Here is a 16,787-nt window from a genome sequence, read left to right as displayed (position 1 = left end):
GATTGATTGATTGATTGATTGATTGATTGATTGATTGATTGATTGATTGATTGATTGATTGATTGATTGGTTGATTGATTGGTCTGTTGGGTTGACAGATTCTTAGTTGGGACTTGGATTTGATTGTTGAACTTAGTGAATATCTGCCTCCAACTTGCTGATAAGATGTTGAGCGTCCTTCATTTATTCAGATGATTCAGTGATTTGCTGACTTGATGTTTCATTATTTAGTCTTGTAGTTCATTCTTTCCACTTTGTTCTCCTTCCAGATCAACAACAGTCACATCTTGGTGGTGATCCACATCAGCACGGCCAGCCAGACCATCAAAGTGTCCATCGATGACACACCGACACAGGTAGACACACGCTTCCTGTTAGACTGCTGTACCTATCCATGCACTGTTTACTGACTATTTCCCTTCCTGTTTAGGTGTTGGCGAGCTTTTTTGCCAAGACAACAAATAAAAGAGTTTTGCTGGGCATCCCTGAACACATGTGTGAGACTGACTTTGTGCTGCGTGTGTGTGGCAGGTATGGACCAATGCTAAATGCTGAAACTCGCCTGCAATGTCACAAAATAACGGACTGGATCAAGTTGTAGAGGATGGCTTTAATCAGAAATGCATTAAAAAATGTGATTTTACATTTATAAGTAACCATTTGGTGTCCTTCCACACAGGGAGGAGTACTTGTATGGAGAGAAGCCTCTGCAGGACTTTAACTGGGTCCGTCAGTGCCTGAAGAACGGGGAGGAAATCCACCTGGTTCTGGAGACTCCACCTGATCCTGATCTGGATCTGGTCCAGAAGGAGGACTGGGCGCAAGTGGACGACTGCACTGGAGTCGCAGGTAAACACTTCACCTGAGCTGTCTGATTTTATTGATCCGTGGCCAACATCCTGACCTACTCTACATTATTTCTTCACAGGAACTCATGAGCAGTTGACCATTGACGAGAAAGACCACGAGCGAGTGTTCACCATCTCCATGTGGGACTGTAACAGAAAGTTCAGGGTGAAGGTGCTGGGGATCGACATCCCATCCCTCCCCAAAGTCCCAGAGTTTATCGTCTTCATAGAGGCCAGCATCTTCCACGGGCAGCAGCTGTTAGCCCAGGTGATCCAAACAGGAGAATACACTTTGAGGCACACAAAAGAGGATTTTGACAGTGGCTGCTGTGATCTACATTAATTTAGTGCAGTTGCATTCATCAGCATTGATGCATAATTGGTAAACCAAAAAAATATACCACCAATCCTTGAATGTGCAATTAATGATAAAATACGAACTAAAACAATAGATTCTTAGACTTACTTTATTTGTCTTTGCAGGTTTACACGGTACATCAGAATGAAATTAGGTTGCATTAGGCTCAAAAAAAAAAAGAACAGAGACAGAAAGGGGAATATAATAATATATAATATCATGTTTACATCAGTATGAAAGTATAAATATAAATGTTCCAGAAATGACTGTGGTTTTGTTTTATAGCCACATGAACACCTGCTGTCACGGCAAACCTTTGCCCCCGAAAAATTAACTTTCTCCTTCACAATAAGTGGCACCTTGTATTTGGAATGTATTTATTTATTTCTGTTTAGTGGAAAATAGCTGCAGGATTGTTCAGTTTGCATCAGCAGTACCTTGCTGCCTTATCTTCTGATCTCATATCAGCAGCATGGACTCTATGTTTGAAAGTTTATGAGAAAACAACAGTTGCCTGCATATTAAAGATAGATGAAACCACCCATCAGCCATTAGTTTGTGGGTGAAGCCTCAAGTTTTGAATTTATCTGTTGCCCTCTTGGTCTTGTGAAAGCAGACATGATAAGCGAGGGGCGGATCAGACTGAGACATTATGCCCTCCCTGGAGCACACCCTGCTTTATCATCTGTTTTACTCTAAAAGGGGCGACAACTGACTGAAGGGGAAACATGCTGTATCATTTAGACGATAATATCATTAAGAAGATGTTTGTTTAGGTAAGAAATCAAGCAAGAAGTAGATTTATTGTCTCAAATTTGTATACAGTCAGACTTCTTCTTACAACCAGGAGTCGCTCTGTGTTAAAAATAATGCAGGTTACAGTCAGTTCCGTATTGGCTCTGTCTATTTTTTATATGGCGTCTGTGGTTAGTAAAGCAAACAGTGACGCTGATAGAAGAGATAATATTCAAAACAGTGGTGCTGGCTGACATGCTGTTTACTGTAAACCCAATGTGATCAGTACTCACGATGAGATATTGAAAGGTAAATATAAATAGACACATAAACAGCTGCATATTGACAGAAAAGACACTTTAACACTAAATTTGTTGTTTTAGGAGAGGACGACTTCCAAAAGTTTCAATGAAGAAGTTCTGTGGAACTGCTGGTTGGAGTTTAACATTAAAATCAAGGACCTGCCTAAAGGGGCACGCCTCAACCTCCAGGTGAGCGCAGACGTTTCACTGAAAGGTGCTGTAGTCATTGTCGCTAATATCTATATTTACATATATTTTTGGTAGGATAGTGAAGGAACTAACGAGTAAATTAAGTTAGAATTGTTGCTCTACTCTTTACATAATGGTTCATGTCTTATATGTGCCACCCAGGTGATCTGTGGGAAGCAACCTCAGACACCAAACTCCAAAGGAGGCTCCTATCAGGATAACACAGCAGGAACCGCCAGCCTGGATGGTAAAGTCCTGTCGCATCTGATCCCCTCTCATGTTGAGTGTCTACAGAGGGAGGCTTCATTCTGCCTGTCTGTCCGTCCGTCTGTCTTTCAGGAAAGACCAAGAGTCGTCTCCTGTACTACGTCAACCTGCTGCTGATCGACCACCGCTCTCTGCTGCGCCAGGGCGAGTTCATCCTCCACATGTGGAAGATGCCAGAGAAGAGCGACGAGAGCAGCAGCAGCACCAACGCAGACAAGCTCACCTCGGCCACCAACCCAGACAAGGCCTCCTCCATGGCCATCGCCATCTTACTGGACAAGTACTGCTACCCGGTGGTGCTGCCCAAGAGCCGGGACGTGAGCCGGGACTACGGCGCTGTGGGGGAGGAAGCAGAGGGAGGGGAGAGAGGTCAGAGAGAGATGCCGAACCACCTGAAGAAACAGTTTGGGGCCATTGTGGCGACGGACCCCCTCCATCCTCTCAGTCCTGAGGACAAAGAGCTGCTGTGGCACTTCAGACATGAGTGCATGCGAGACCCCAGGTACTTTCTGTTTCCTTTAAACAAACAACAAACTATTACAGGTTTGCTTTTTACTGAACATCTAATTCTCTCCTGTCCTCAGGGCCTACCCAAAGCTGCTGGGATCAGTCAGGTGGGGCAGACAGGAAGATGTTTTGGCCACACATCGTCTGTTGGAGCGCAGCAGTGCGTGGGACACCAGGTAAAAGAGTTTTCACACTGTATCTGTCCTCAGTGGGATCAGTGTCATCACCTGTCGTCATGTTGGTTCTCCTCAGTGGTCTGGATGTTGGTCTGGCCATGCAGCTGCTGGACTGCCACTATTCAGATGCTCAGGTCCGCTCAATGGCTGTCAGGAAGCTGGAGACGCTGGAGGATGACGATGTGCTCAGATATCTCCTCCAGCTCGTACAGGTGCCACTTTTCTTTTCAGTCGCTTTATGTTTCCTGTTATGCTCATCTGTTAAGTCAATGCGGCTCAGTGTAGTTCATTTTTAAAGTACTTGCACTTTGCATGAATGTTTACCTTTTCTGCTGAGATGATTCACACATTTTCACACACATGTTGAAGTTTGTGTTCTGCTGCAGTCATCCGACAGCTGTTACTTTGAAGATAAAGTAACGTACGACACCAATAATCAGCTTGCAGAATCTAATGCATTGTTTAACATAAATACACCCACAAAGTCGTTGAACTGTGACAGCAGCCGTTGTGCTTTTAGAGAAATCTGTGCATTTGTTTTCTTTCGTGCTGCAATTATTTTAGTAGCTGTGTTTTGCACCTTTCATTAGTTGAATCATCGTATAAGGAATACTTATTAAAGAGTGAAAATAAGACAAGTCATTTAAAATGAATTCACAATTAACATATAATTGGTTTACTTTTTTATTTTCAGATAAGTTATAATCTTTTATTGCCCTAATTTAATTCCCCCTATTCCTAAAAACAAGTCCAGTGCAGAGTCTGACAAGATATCAGCTCTCTGATCAAATTTAGAAAAGATTAAGAAGCAGATTGTGACAGACAGAATGACAGAATCCTCACCAATTATTTTGAGGCGAACAACTGGTAGGGAGACAAAAAAAAAAAACAACTAAACACGACACCTGTGACAAAATGTCAGACATTAGTTTGTCAGATGGTAAATTAATGAATCTGTTTGTATCACTGCTGGTAGCTGCTTTAGCTTTAGTCTGTCTGAAGGTGACATAGCCTCAAACTGTGTGTAATTTTTGTATTAGTGTAAAACTTATGGATGCTTTCTTCTGTGAAGCTGAAGCATTGACATCAGGTAATCGTAGCAGGCTAGTTTGTTGGCTGTTTTACAATAGACACGCTGGGTTTTTCTTTCCAACATGAAATGATCCCAAACTCTGGACACTCTAGTTTTCTCAGGCCTGTCTCTGCTCTTTGCCACATGCTTTTTTCCTTTTCTTTACCAATATTGCAGTCTGCACCAAACACGGTGAAGCTGTGTACGGCTGTAATGAAGCTTTGATGCCAAACATGTGCATCAATCATTTTTAGAAATTCATTTACTTGACTCGTGCCAGATTTTTCCGACTTAAAATTAGAAGATTTCTGACGTCTGTTTGCTAAACCTGACTTTACAATTAGCAGCCAGTTAGCTTAGCTTAGCACAAATAGTGGAAACAGGGGGAACAGCTAGCCTGTCTTCTTCCTCCACTGACAAATTGTCTGATGAATAGAAGCATACAGCACTACATATGACTGCAACTTTTTAGACTCCTTTTATATTAAAGCTTTGTTTTAGGGCTGAACAATTTGAGGAAAATACTAATTTCCTAACTTATGTTGCTGCTGCTATTTGATTAGCGATATAATAAGCCAAGTTTCAGTTCATTCTTCACTGTGATGGATTTAAAACGTGACAGAGAATTACCACATATTGTCCCATTCAAAGTGTGACTCACAAAAGGAAGAAGCATTAACACAGCAGTTCAAACCCTTAGTCAGACACACTGCATGCATAACATAAATTGCAGCCTTTGCAATTTGCTGATTACCTTGTTTCAGTTTCAGATTTGAAATGAGCTGTCCAACCTTAATCTGTACTGAACTCATGCTGTGACTGTTTCAAGTCATTGCTCCATCACTGCTGATTTTGATGAAGATTTATAAACGCATTTGTTTGGACGGGAAGGGAAAAAAATAATGTATTTGAGATGGCGAAACACTTCTTCCATTCATCCTCCTGATTCACTGTTACAGTATTTCACAAGCTCACGGAAAGAAGCGGCTCAGCAGATACAAGCTGTTTGTCCTCTGATGTGTTTCCATATTTGACTCTGTGGTCGGCTTTGCATGAGCAACAGCAATCATCAGCTGCAGCTAACAAAGAGCCCTTTGGTGTGATAGGAAAATGACACTTCCCTTCATGTTATCGCTGCATCATGCACGGCAACATATCCCAGCATGTTCTTCAAAGATATATCCACATAGAATGCTGCATACCCTTTCTAAAAGAATGAAAACTTGCTTTGCACATTTGTAGCACTGACTCATAGCAGGTGTTGTAATGTAGGTGTCGCTCTGTTTGTTCTATTTTTAAACGCTGGATGGACTATTTTAGGAGAACAGAGACAAAAAGCAACAAAAAGGACAGCTAAGACTTTAGGACATTGATTAGGCTAACACAATAAGTCTTTTATTTGTAAAGTACAAGTGATGGGTGAGTTTATAATAAAAATAATTAGCAGTTACATGTCCTAACTCGCAATAAAGGAGCGTTTCGATGAAGAAATAGTCTTACAGTTGGTCTAAGAGGGCTTTGTTTCCTAGAATGCTTCATCATAGGAAACGCTGTATTGTCAGATAGGATTTCTTCTCAGCCTGTCACCAAGTTTCTGACCTGTTCAACCACTCGACGCTTCCTTCCCTTCACATTTGAATTGCACTTCTGTCTGTCCTCAATGAGCTCTGTGTTGTCGGTGCACTTCCTACACTGCCACAGTCCGTGTTGTGTCCCATCACACTGTAAGCCCAGTCTGTGAAATTCTTCCTGTAAGCTTTTTTTTCCCCATGATCCGAGGCCACGGAGCAATTTCAAGTTAAATGTGGCTTTGCTGTTTGTTGGCGTGCGGTATATACGAGTATGAATCCGAAACTTTAAGATATCGTATGAGCATTGTTGGAACTTGTGGAGAATTTGTGTTTATTTGTACAGCACATGAAACCTGAAAATCAGCTTTTTATGTGTGTGTGTGTGTGTGTGTGTGTGTGTGTGTGTGCAGGCAGTCAAGTTTGAGCCCTACCATGACAGCGCTCTGGTCAGGTTCCTGCTGAAGAGAGCTCTGAGGGTAAGCAGGAAAAACATCCATGTGTCTGTTTGTACACTGTCTCTCACAACATGTGTGTGTGTGTTCCTGTTTATGTTGTTGTCGTCTATTTCAGCAACATATCATAGACATAAAAGGTTTCAGTAGCACATTTTCAACATTAAAAATTCAATTTCATAATAAGAAAAATGCTTATATGCCATATATTTCAGTGCATCATATGTAACATTTTTTGTCTTTTTTTTTTTTCTTGTTTTGTTTTCTCTCCTCAGAGTAAACGCATCGGTCATTTCCTCTTCTGGTTCCTGCGCAGTGAGATCGCCCAGTCCATGCACTACCAGCAGAGGTACGCCGTCCTGCTGGAGGCCTACCTCAGAGGCTGCGGTGAAAACATGCTGCAGGACTTCAGGAAACAGGTGACAGGCCTCATTTACACCAAGAGATAGATAGACGAAACAAAAATGCGTCAGAAATGTCCCGTTATGAGCACAATACAATCCTAAATTTCCAGATGATAAATGACAGATCTTTAGTTTGCTATATTAGACAGCATTAGAATAAGCTGCTGCCTCCGCGACCCAACTCCGGATAAGCGGGAGAAGATGGATGGATAGAATAAGCTGTAGTGGTGGAGGTGATGGGGCTACGTGTTGCTACTCAGTTTCCTCATTTTATGTACTTAGATAAGGACTAACTGACAGGTTGAATTAGTGCTGTCTTGCTATGCAGGTGCAGAGTAATCTTTTACTTGATAATTTAGGTTTTGAACCCAACTGACACACTTTGCAGGGAGGTGTAGCGTGCACAAAATGAACCAGCTTTCCAGTGATGTCAGGTCCTTTTCTATGCAGCATAGAGTTGGCTGAAAAATAATTTTGAAATGTAAATATAGTTAGAAGGCTACACACACCTCGTCGTCCATCTCCACACTCATCACACTTGTTTGACTTGCTCCCGAACTCATCGTGGAATAGATCCATCCATCATCTATACACCACTTAATCCTCACTAGGGTCATGGGGGGCTGGAGTCTATCCCAGCTGACTCAGGGTGAAAGCAGGGGACACCCTGGACAGGTCACCAGTCTATCACAGGGCTACATTAGAGACAGACAACCAAGCACACTCACATTCACACCTACAGACAATTTAGAATCACCAATTAACCTCAACATGTTTTTGGACCTTGTGGGAGGAAGCTGGAGAACCCGGAGAGAACCCACGCTGCACGGGGAGAACATGCATTCCAGGTGTCGTCACCGCGACATGAACTGGCGACCTTCTAGCTGCGAGGCAATGGTGCTAACCACCGATCCACCTTGCAGCCCCTCAAGTGGAATAGATTTGACACAAACATCACGATAAAGAGCAGCAGCAAAGCTCTGTGATTACACTTGTCACAACAGCGTTTGCCTCATTGACAGTGCCCCTGAACAAAACTATGACATTTATTTCTGTTTGGCACTAATTACATATATTTTGTGATAGTGTAAGATTCAAGACAGTCTCAATACACAAATATAAAAACATAACTTGGCTGCCTGCCTTTTATACTGTGACACACAAAACTTCATAAGACTCTTTCCTAGATAAAAAGACTGATAGAAGGAATCTCTAAATTTTATCAAAATTAAATGATCAAAGCTCTACATACTGTTCTATAAAAAACAAGATACTGCATGTATGTCTAACCCTTAAACGACAGAGACAGGAGCCTGAAAGTAAAGGCAGTGAGATGACTCTGAGAACAGCCCAGGGCTCACAGGGTTAATCCTCTATTTTTATTTCCTCTGCTCCATCCTCTCAGCAGTGTTGACCGTTGGCACAGAGCTGAATAGAGCCTTTTTTTTCCGACTATTATTCAGTGTGTGAACGTGTGCCTCCTGTTTCACCCTGTTTTACTTTCTTATTTTGCTTTTCTCTATTTTTATACCCTCTATGTAGGATGCCATGTACCAGCTTTTTTAGTATGTATACCTACACCTTTGGATACGCACCGCATGGCACACTGGTACAAGATGTGAGGCAACGGCGCTAATCTTGTGGCAGCATGGGTGGGGAAGCAGTAGGTGGGGGGGTGTTAGGAGAGGGTGGGTGCTATTTCTGGTAAATGAAAAGTAAGTAAAAAGAACTTTGAATGACGGAACTGACACTGTGCAGGTGGAGATGACTGAGGCTCTGCAGAAAGTCACCCGCGAGATCAAGGCCATATCCACCGAAAAATCTGACGTCACGCCACAAGGTGAGGAGGAGGAGTTAAAGAAAATTAAAACTAAAGCACTGATACTAACCTGTGTTGTGCAGGTTTATGCTCTTAGATTGACTGATGAGTTCTTAAATAAATCTAGATAAGGAAAATTGTAGCAGCAGCATCCTTTGCTCAATCGAAAAAGAATAAAGAACTGAAGCTGCGTTTGTGTTGTGTGCTGCTCAGTGGTGTTTCAGCTGCGCCAGAAGCTGGAGACTCTGCAAGCGTCGGGTCTGCCGGAGAGTTTTCGAGTCCCGTATGATCCAGGACTGAGAGCTGGAGCCCTGCTGGTGAGCAACACTCCCACATTCAGGCATCTAAAACATTTACAATCCAACTTCAACCACATGTAATAAACACAGAGATGAAAACAAGCAGCCTGCATAGAAGTGACGACTGACATCTCATCAGAAATTTTACTTATATGGTACAATGTGCTTCACTGGTTAGAAAATAAAGAACCTACAGAACCAGACTGGGCAGATTGAATGAGAATAAGGCCAAGGGACATGAGCACCGAGGATTTAAAAACAGTAAATTGAACAAGAGCAAATAAATATGAATGAAAAGTGTAAATACAAAATATGATGCACAGTTGTAGGAATGTTTTAAGAGGAGATTTAAAAGAAGCAGAGATTCCCATAGTGTGTATCAACTAGAGAAGGATTCCCAGGTAAAGGTCTCCTCAATGATCAAGCTGAGAATAAACAAACCATCGACATGAAAACAGGAGAATAGTAACTGTGTTTCATTGAATTTCTAAATGAATGATGTGCTCGTAGATTGAACAGTGCAAAGTGATGGCATCTAAGAAGAAGCCGCTGTGGCTGCAGTTCAAAAGGGCCGACCCCACCACTCTGTCCAAGGACCCCATAGGCATCATCTTCAAAGACGGCGATGACCTCCGACAGGACATGCTCATCCTGCAGGTGAGGAGCAGCATCATCTCCGAGACAGAAGTTGGTAAATTACTGAGGAAGATATCTGCACAGTTCCTTTTTCGTTTCCTTTTCAGATTCTGCTGATCATGGAGTCGATCTGGGAGACTGAATCGCTGGATCTCTGCCTGCTGCCGTACGGCTGCATCTCCACTGGCAACCGGATAGGTCAGTTATTAGTGTGCACTGATATGGGAACGGATAAAGCCAACCGTTTCCACCTGAGGTCCTGGTGCCGCGAACGAGGCGTATGTGTTATTAAACACGACTCGCCATCACCGTTTTCAGAAGGTCACTGAAGGTCCCACATGTAGATCTCTCTTTATAAGCTAAGACCAAAATAAATATAGAGTTGTTGTGCTTCAGGATTTTTAGAAGAGGTTCCACATCAGTGTTCCTGACTCCTTGCTGTGAGGTTATTCACTCTGATTTAAAATTTGATCATGAATAGGCCAAAACATTTTGAGAGTTTTTCAAATATCACTCTGACCAAGTGATAAGAACAGGGAGACATATTTTTAGAGGGGCTTTTTGTTTATTTAGAGCAGTAGAGATAGACAGGAAAGGGGGCAGAGACCTGCAACAAAGGGTCGTGAGTGGGAGTCGAACCCACGACCACTGCATTGGGGAACTACAGCCCCTGTTCATGGGTCACCCACTCAACTAGGTGAGCTATAGGGGAGACAAGTTCTCTCAAGCGTCTCCGATTCAGATTGCCCAAGGGGTTCATTTTAGTCCGACGATTTGGATATAGATATTTAGAGAGATGATTCCAACAACAGCCTTGCATTAATCATTTCTGCGATTCTTACTCTTTCCTTCTGCCTTCATTGTTCCATCCATGTAGGTATGATTGAGATCGTTAAGGACGCCACCACCATCGCTAACATCCAGCAGAGCGTTGTTGGAAGCACCGGAGCGTTTAAAGATGAAATCCTCTGTCAGTGGCTCCGCGACAAATGTGTCAGCGAGGACAAGGTACGATCACAACCAGATTAGCCTCGTCGGGTTCAGTGTGCACTTAATGTAGAATGAAAAAGTTGTACAATATGGGAGTGACACATTATCCAGGTCATTAGTACAAGCTGATTACAAAATAGTGATCAACAGAGCTGCTCAGTTTGTTGTTGATCATCATGTTTAAGTTCTCATGATTAAATGAGTGATAGTTAAAATATGCACACTGTGTGTCAAATCAAGCTCTGTCTAAGCTTGTAGGCAGCCTTCAGGGAGTGATGGAGATGTTTTGGCTTCGCTTTTGGAAAACCATCATGCAGTTGACAGAATAGAAGAATTACATATGTCTGGAGCAATATAAGCTTTATTTATGTTGTGCTTTACTTAACAGTGTTACAAAGTGCTTCACAAATAGATTAAAAACAACAATAATACAAGAATAAAACACTAATAAACAACAATATACCATAAATTAAAAGGAAAAACACATTAAAAGTCACACAGACATGAAAACTTTTCTGAAAAAGACTGTCCTAAGAAGTGATTTAAAAATAGTGATAGATTTCCAAAGGTGTATTTAGTAGGTGAGTTCAGTTTGGCATCAGCTCATACATGGTTTGTAGATCCTTGATGTTGGCCATGTAAGACCTTAGAAATCTTGTATTTGAACTGGTGACCCAGGAAGCACAAATCTATACGGGAAAAAATAAAAGCACTGACAGTCATGTGCAGATCATGTAAAGATAAGAAGCATCTAATTCTTGAAGTTAACTGTAGGTGATAGGAAAGCACCACCTTGTTGACCTGGACATCAAACCAAAACCAGAATCAAATGAGACAGACAGATTTGCAGCAGCTGATTTAATGCAGAGTGACAGAACTCCCAGAATGCAGAGTGTGTGACTGACAGAACTGGGTGAGGAAGAGGTGAAGGTGAGAGCTGGTCCCTAGAAACCGATAACCATCTGTCGTTGGGAAGTATTTCAGATGTTAAACAAGAACAAATCACATGCAAAGAGTTCATGAGATTTGTGTCTCTGCTGCAGATCATCACAACGGATTTGTTCAACCACCTTAAAAACACCACAAACTGCAATGAATGCATTAAGAATAAACTGCTAACGTTACCTCAGCTGAGATAACAGCAACACTCTGCAGTACATCACTGTGTCACAGGCTGAAAGTGAAAGAGAAAGCACCTCTTCTGACCTCATTCTGGTTTAAAAGGTTTGATGGATTGTATTTATATTTTGGGTTTAGGACAGGACATCAGGACATTAGGATTTTAAACAAGGGTCAGCCTGACTTTGATTTAAAGATTTGTACATTAGCAAGATTGTAGCACAACACGGAAGTCAAAGCTGTGATTTGTTTAAATGTCAAAGTGCAAAAAAAAACGTCGTCTCTCAAGTCAATGAACAATCAGGATTAAGAAATCCCCACTGATCAGTATAAAGGTTTTGACAGCAGCCACGCTACAGGCATTATGTAAACAGTGTGTGTCGATAGTGCAGCTTTGTTTTCAGCTGCAGTTGTGTGTGTCAGATAAGAGGAAACAGCAGCGTGACAGACAGGAAGGAAGCAAGCCACATGGTTGTTCCTGTCACCACAGAACTCACACACACTGCTTTTAGCTGAGACACCTGCACACACACTGTCTGATGGTTTATTTTTAACTGGCTTTTCTTCAAAACTGAGAGATGGAGAATGTGCGTTCTTCAGCATATCGTTTAGACATTTACGCAGCACCACTGCACGGTTCCCCGTGGCTGAGGATCATCTCATCTGAAGGATTTGAGTTTTCAAACCTAAATCTTCTTTTTTGCAATCAAACCTCTTCGTCGTTGGTCAGATATTTGTGACTACATGAAGTGGTTTTATTCTAACAGTCGTTCTTTGTGTGCAGTTCCAGCAGGCTGTGGAGAGGTTCCTGTATTCCTGTGGTGGATACTGCGTGGCTACTTATGTCCTGGGTATTGGAGATCGGCACAATGACAACATCATGATCACTGAATCTGGTAATACCACGTCTGTGTTTTCATCTCACTGTCAGACCAACAAACGTCAGCATAACATCATGCTGAGGACATATTACAGCCTGTAAAGTTTGCAAAAAAAAAATACTATTGATTAAGAACAATATTTTTAAAGTTCACCTCTAAGGAATAATCAATGTCATAATTTTAAAGGAAATACTCAATAATAATCCCCTTTGTGTTGCTGCAGGGAATCTCTTCCACATCGACTTCGGTCACATCCTGGGGAATTACAAGAGTTTCATGGGAATCAGTAAGGAGTGGGTTCCCTTCGTGCTCACGCCAGACTTCCTGTATGTCATGGGAACGTCAGGAAAGAAAAGCAGCCCCCACTTCCAGAAGTTCCAGGTGCACCAGATGTGTTTTTACATTTGACTTAATGCTGAATGGGTTCATCCACAGACTCAGATACATTCACACATGCACACACATCCCTGCACTGTCCTTTAAAACATACACCAGACGTCACTGAAAGGACATTTTTGCAGAAATCATTCATGATTCAACTTTTTTTTAATGCTCCAGCGATCATTAAGTTGAAACCTTATTTTTCAAAGTTAAATGAGAAAAACTAAAAGTAACAGATCGGAGAAAATGCATTACCACAGTTAGTTAAATAAAAACACGGACATTTCCTGTTTAGGGAGGATGATTTGTTAGATAAAATAATTAGAATATGAATTACAATACAGTCATATAAGTAGAACTTGTTACTAATGTTCATATTCAAAATAGTGTTATTATTATGTAATTAAGATAGAAGATAAAATAGAATGACAAACAGCACTTTTCTTTTATTATTTCTAAGCTGTCCGAAGCATACAAGTGCATCATGGTTAAGCAGGTGCTGTATTTGGTTCCAGGAGTCATTTAAAGTCGTCTTTCCAAGTTCAGATCTTACTTATGGAACATGACACAAGAACCAGTGAGTCGAGCTGCTTTGATAAAGTTCATTTCAGTACTGAAGCAGCTTTGAAACACAATCATTTTCTCGTAAGAGCTTTATAGATAAAAAGACACAACTTAGTGTCACGTCTCCTTTTGACCAGTCAACCCTGTCGTATAGAATATAACGATGTGGCCTGTAGACATGGCTGGTAATAAACCTTATTGCAGAGTGACAGACGGGCTCCAGAGGTTTAAGAGTAAAAGAAGATGCATACCTGTAAATCACATCATTATTGTCCACAATATGGGAAAGATGCTTTAATTTCTGCAAAAAACACTCACTTTTTAGAACTCTCTTGTTTAGGTGTGTGCAATTTGAATGTCAGATTCTCACTAATGTGGAGATTTTTATATCCTGTGACTTTCTCAGTTCAAACCTCTTTCATGGTAGAAATATCAAAAGCATTATGGTCGGTTTCTCTGTCTCTTGAAAATACCTTGAACTTTGTTGTGTGTGTTTGTCTGTATCATGTCCATCCTGTGTGTGTGTGTGTATCAGGACGTGTGTGTGAAGGCTTACCTCGCTCTCCGGCATCACACCAACCTGCTCATCATCCTCTTCTCCATGATGCTGATGACCGGTACGACCTCCTCCTTCACAGTACCAACACAGTCGCTGCTTTGCTCTTTTACAGCAGAACAAAATCAGTTTGTCATGAAATAATAATAACCAGGTGAACTCACCCTGTTACACCCAGCAGACGGGTTGTCGGTTCACCTGTTGGCTGCTGAATGACAAGAAGCTGTAGTTTTAGATTGAGACATTTGATTCAAAACTAGTACGTGGTCACACTTTTATCTGTCTAATGACCCTCTTCTCTTTTGGCTGTTACCAGGTATGCCTCAGCTGACTAGTAAGGAGGACATCGAGTACATCCGCGAGGCGCTGACCGTCGGTCGCAGCGAGGATGAGGCACAGCGCCACCTGCTGGACCAGATAGAGATCTGCAGGGAGAAAGGCTGGATGGTTCAGATCAACTGGTTTGTTCACCTGGTGCTGGGGATCAAGCAGGGTGTGGAGAAACGGTCCACCTAGGAGCTCTTAGGACATCAGCAAGTAAAAGAAAAGCACAGGAGTCTTACAGTAGGGTCCACAGGAGACTGTAAAATCTGATGACTGCACATAATATATATATATTAATTCCCTACACAAAGTGCCTGCAAATAAACCTGTTTTAAAAAAAATTCAGACCATTTCAACCATTACAACGTATTTATAGAAAAAAATAAGATTATAAAGGTGGACTTGGACTGTAAGTCTTATAGAAGACCAACACCATTAAACCAACCAGTTGAACAACTGGAGCTACACAGAAATGCATCGAAGATAACGAGAATCTCCCCCTTTGACCTGAACTAAAGAGACCCAGAGCTGAAAATAAACTGAACACAGACACGACTGTTATCTCTGCACTGCAAAGACCAAGTCAAACATCCACTCCAAAGCTACACAATAATATGTCTACAAGTTCTCTTTAATTTGCCTTAATGAGCAGCATTAAGACAACCACAGGTCAAAGTAACCTAGTGTCATTTTCTCCTGAACTGCAGACTGAAATGTTGCTCTCTGCTTCCACTTAAAACAATAAATGGTTAAATAAGAACCTTTTGAAAATAGAAACTATGATTATAAACCGTGTTTCCGTGAGGGATGAACTGGATCTTTACATTCTACCCTTAACACGAGGACAGACCACTTAGTGTTTCTGCTGTGAGGAAACACTCGTCTCTCACATTTCCTTCACCTGATTTGCATTTGAAAACGTGGTCGACGTCACACTGGGTTTTAAACGTTTGCTGAAGTAGCGTTGCACTGTCCTTCCACCCCCAGAGGAACTATGTGGTAAATAGTTCACAGAATATTCTTCCATATTCTCAACCTTATTGAGTAATGGATGCATTATGAAATCAGTCGGATTCTCCTGGTCGAAGATCGAAAATCGATGTAATGTCACTGAACTATTCAAGATGAGAGCTTTATTATTTATAAATTAAAGATGTTTTTTAGTTGCACTAAAGATGCAAATGTACAACTACTGTAACGGACATGACAGAGCTGCACGTCTTCATCCTACACATCAGCCTGACGGGACATTGAGCACATGCTGGTCAGTGCTGTTTTTTACTCCTCGTAGAATCACAGCACATAGAAGTGTTGTTGTTGTTTTTTCTACCGCCGAATGATTCCGAACATTTCTGATTTCACAATCAAGAATAATTATTTCACAGCTCGTTTAGCATTTCCATGTGAGCTTGTTATGTCATATAAGGTGAAATATGAGCTGAAAAGATGATCTTAGGAATGAATTGTTGAATGTGTTGAAGGTTTTGGATGAACAGAAAGAAAGTTTAATTTCCTTTACTACGGTTCATGAGTGAAGTGATATCCAAGTTGGAGACAGAAGCTATGATGAGCACCAGCAGTTTGATAATCAGTGTTTTTTAAAAGTTTGCATAAAAAAAAACGTGTTCCAAAGACGGAAACCTTCCATTTTAAAACTGTTCTGAACTGAAGCCTCGTGTGCCTGTAAATGCCTTCAGCCACTGATTCTGGACAGTGGAATGAAACTTTTCTATGTCGTGATGATTAAAGTCATGTGCTACAAACACACTTTGCTGCTTCTCTTTCACACATCAGATTCACTGATGGTTCAGATCGTGACTCCTCCGCTGTGGTTATAAACTCCGACCACAAGATGGGGCAACACCACAGACTTGTCCCTTCAATTACAGGTCACACAGCTTGACACCATCAACCAGTTCCATCCTTTCCTCTGATTTTTTTTTCTCTTAAATCCCCCCCTTGTCCTTCTTTCTCATCTCTCCTCTTCTTCCTGCTCCTCCTCATCTCCTTTCCTTTGTCTTTTTCCAACACATCCTCAGCAGAGAGTGGGTGTGCTACATGAAGGAAACATCTCTTTCATGTCGGTGTGTTTCATGGCAGCACACTGCAGTATACATTCTGATGTAGCGGCTTTAAATGGATTAGACAGATAAGCCTCCTCTTTTCCCTCAGCTTTAAGACCTCTTTCTATATGACGCTAATTGGAAGCTCATGAACTGTATGGAAGCTTGGCAACAATGGCACGCGATGAATAAAGTGAAAAGGATGGCAGAGCCTTTCTTCCCCTTGTTCTCTTTTGCTCTTCAGCATCTGGAGATGAATTTATGTTTTTTTTAT

General features: G+C 41.6%; 1 protein-coding gene across 2 annotated transcripts in view; it reads left to right on the top strand.

Annotated features, from left to right (window-relative positions):
• The window catches only part of pik3cg (phosphatidylinositol-4,5-bisphosphate 3-kinase, catalytic subunit gamma), a 20,949-nt gene extending 4,732 nt beyond the window's left edge, over nt 1-16,217 (top strand). For both annotated transcript variants that reach the window (XM_008297664.1, XM_008297663.1), the window contains exons 5-24: nt 270-356; nt 431-531; nt 680-849; nt 929-1,116; nt 2,325-2,432; nt 2,595-2,679; nt 2,772-3,201; nt 3,284-3,382; nt 3,459-3,594; nt 6,436-6,501; nt 6,753-6,896; nt 8,640-8,721; nt 8,914-9,017; nt 9,510-9,656; nt 9,743-9,833; nt 10,513-10,643; nt 12,529-12,640; nt 12,849-13,006; nt 14,106-14,187; nt 14,443-16,217. In XM_008297664.1, coding sequence (XP_008295886.1) covers nt 270-356; nt 431-531; nt 680-849; nt 929-1,116; nt 2,325-2,432; nt 2,595-2,679; nt 2,772-3,201; nt 3,284-3,382; nt 3,459-3,594; nt 6,436-6,501; nt 6,753-6,896; nt 8,640-8,721; nt 8,914-9,017; nt 9,510-9,656; nt 9,743-9,833; nt 10,513-10,643; nt 12,529-12,640; nt 12,849-13,006; nt 14,106-14,187; nt 14,443-14,642 — 2,721 coding nt within the window. In that variant the 3' untranslated portion in view covers nt 14,643-16,217. The remainder of the gene's footprint in view (nt 1-269; nt 357-430; nt 532-679; nt 850-928; nt 1,117-2,324; nt 2,433-2,594; nt 2,680-2,771; nt 3,202-3,283; nt 3,383-3,458; nt 3,595-6,435; nt 6,502-6,752; nt 6,897-8,639; nt 8,722-8,913; nt 9,018-9,509; nt 9,657-9,742; nt 9,834-10,512; nt 10,644-12,528; nt 12,641-12,848; nt 13,007-14,105; nt 14,188-14,442) is intronic.
• Nucleotides 16,218-16,787: the final 570 nt, after the last annotated feature.

Source organism: Stegastes partitus, unplaced genomic scaffold (assembly GCF_000690725.1).
Source record: "Stegastes partitus isolate 25-593 unplaced genomic scaffold, Stegastes_partitus-1.0.2 Scaffold1234, whole genome shotgun sequence".
Classification (NCBI taxonomy): Eukaryota; Metazoa; Chordata; class Actinopteri; family Pomacentridae; genus Stegastes; species Stegastes partitus.
The sequence above is the reverse complement of the archived record's forward strand: the minus strand, read 5'-3'. Positions and strand labels throughout refer to the sequence as shown.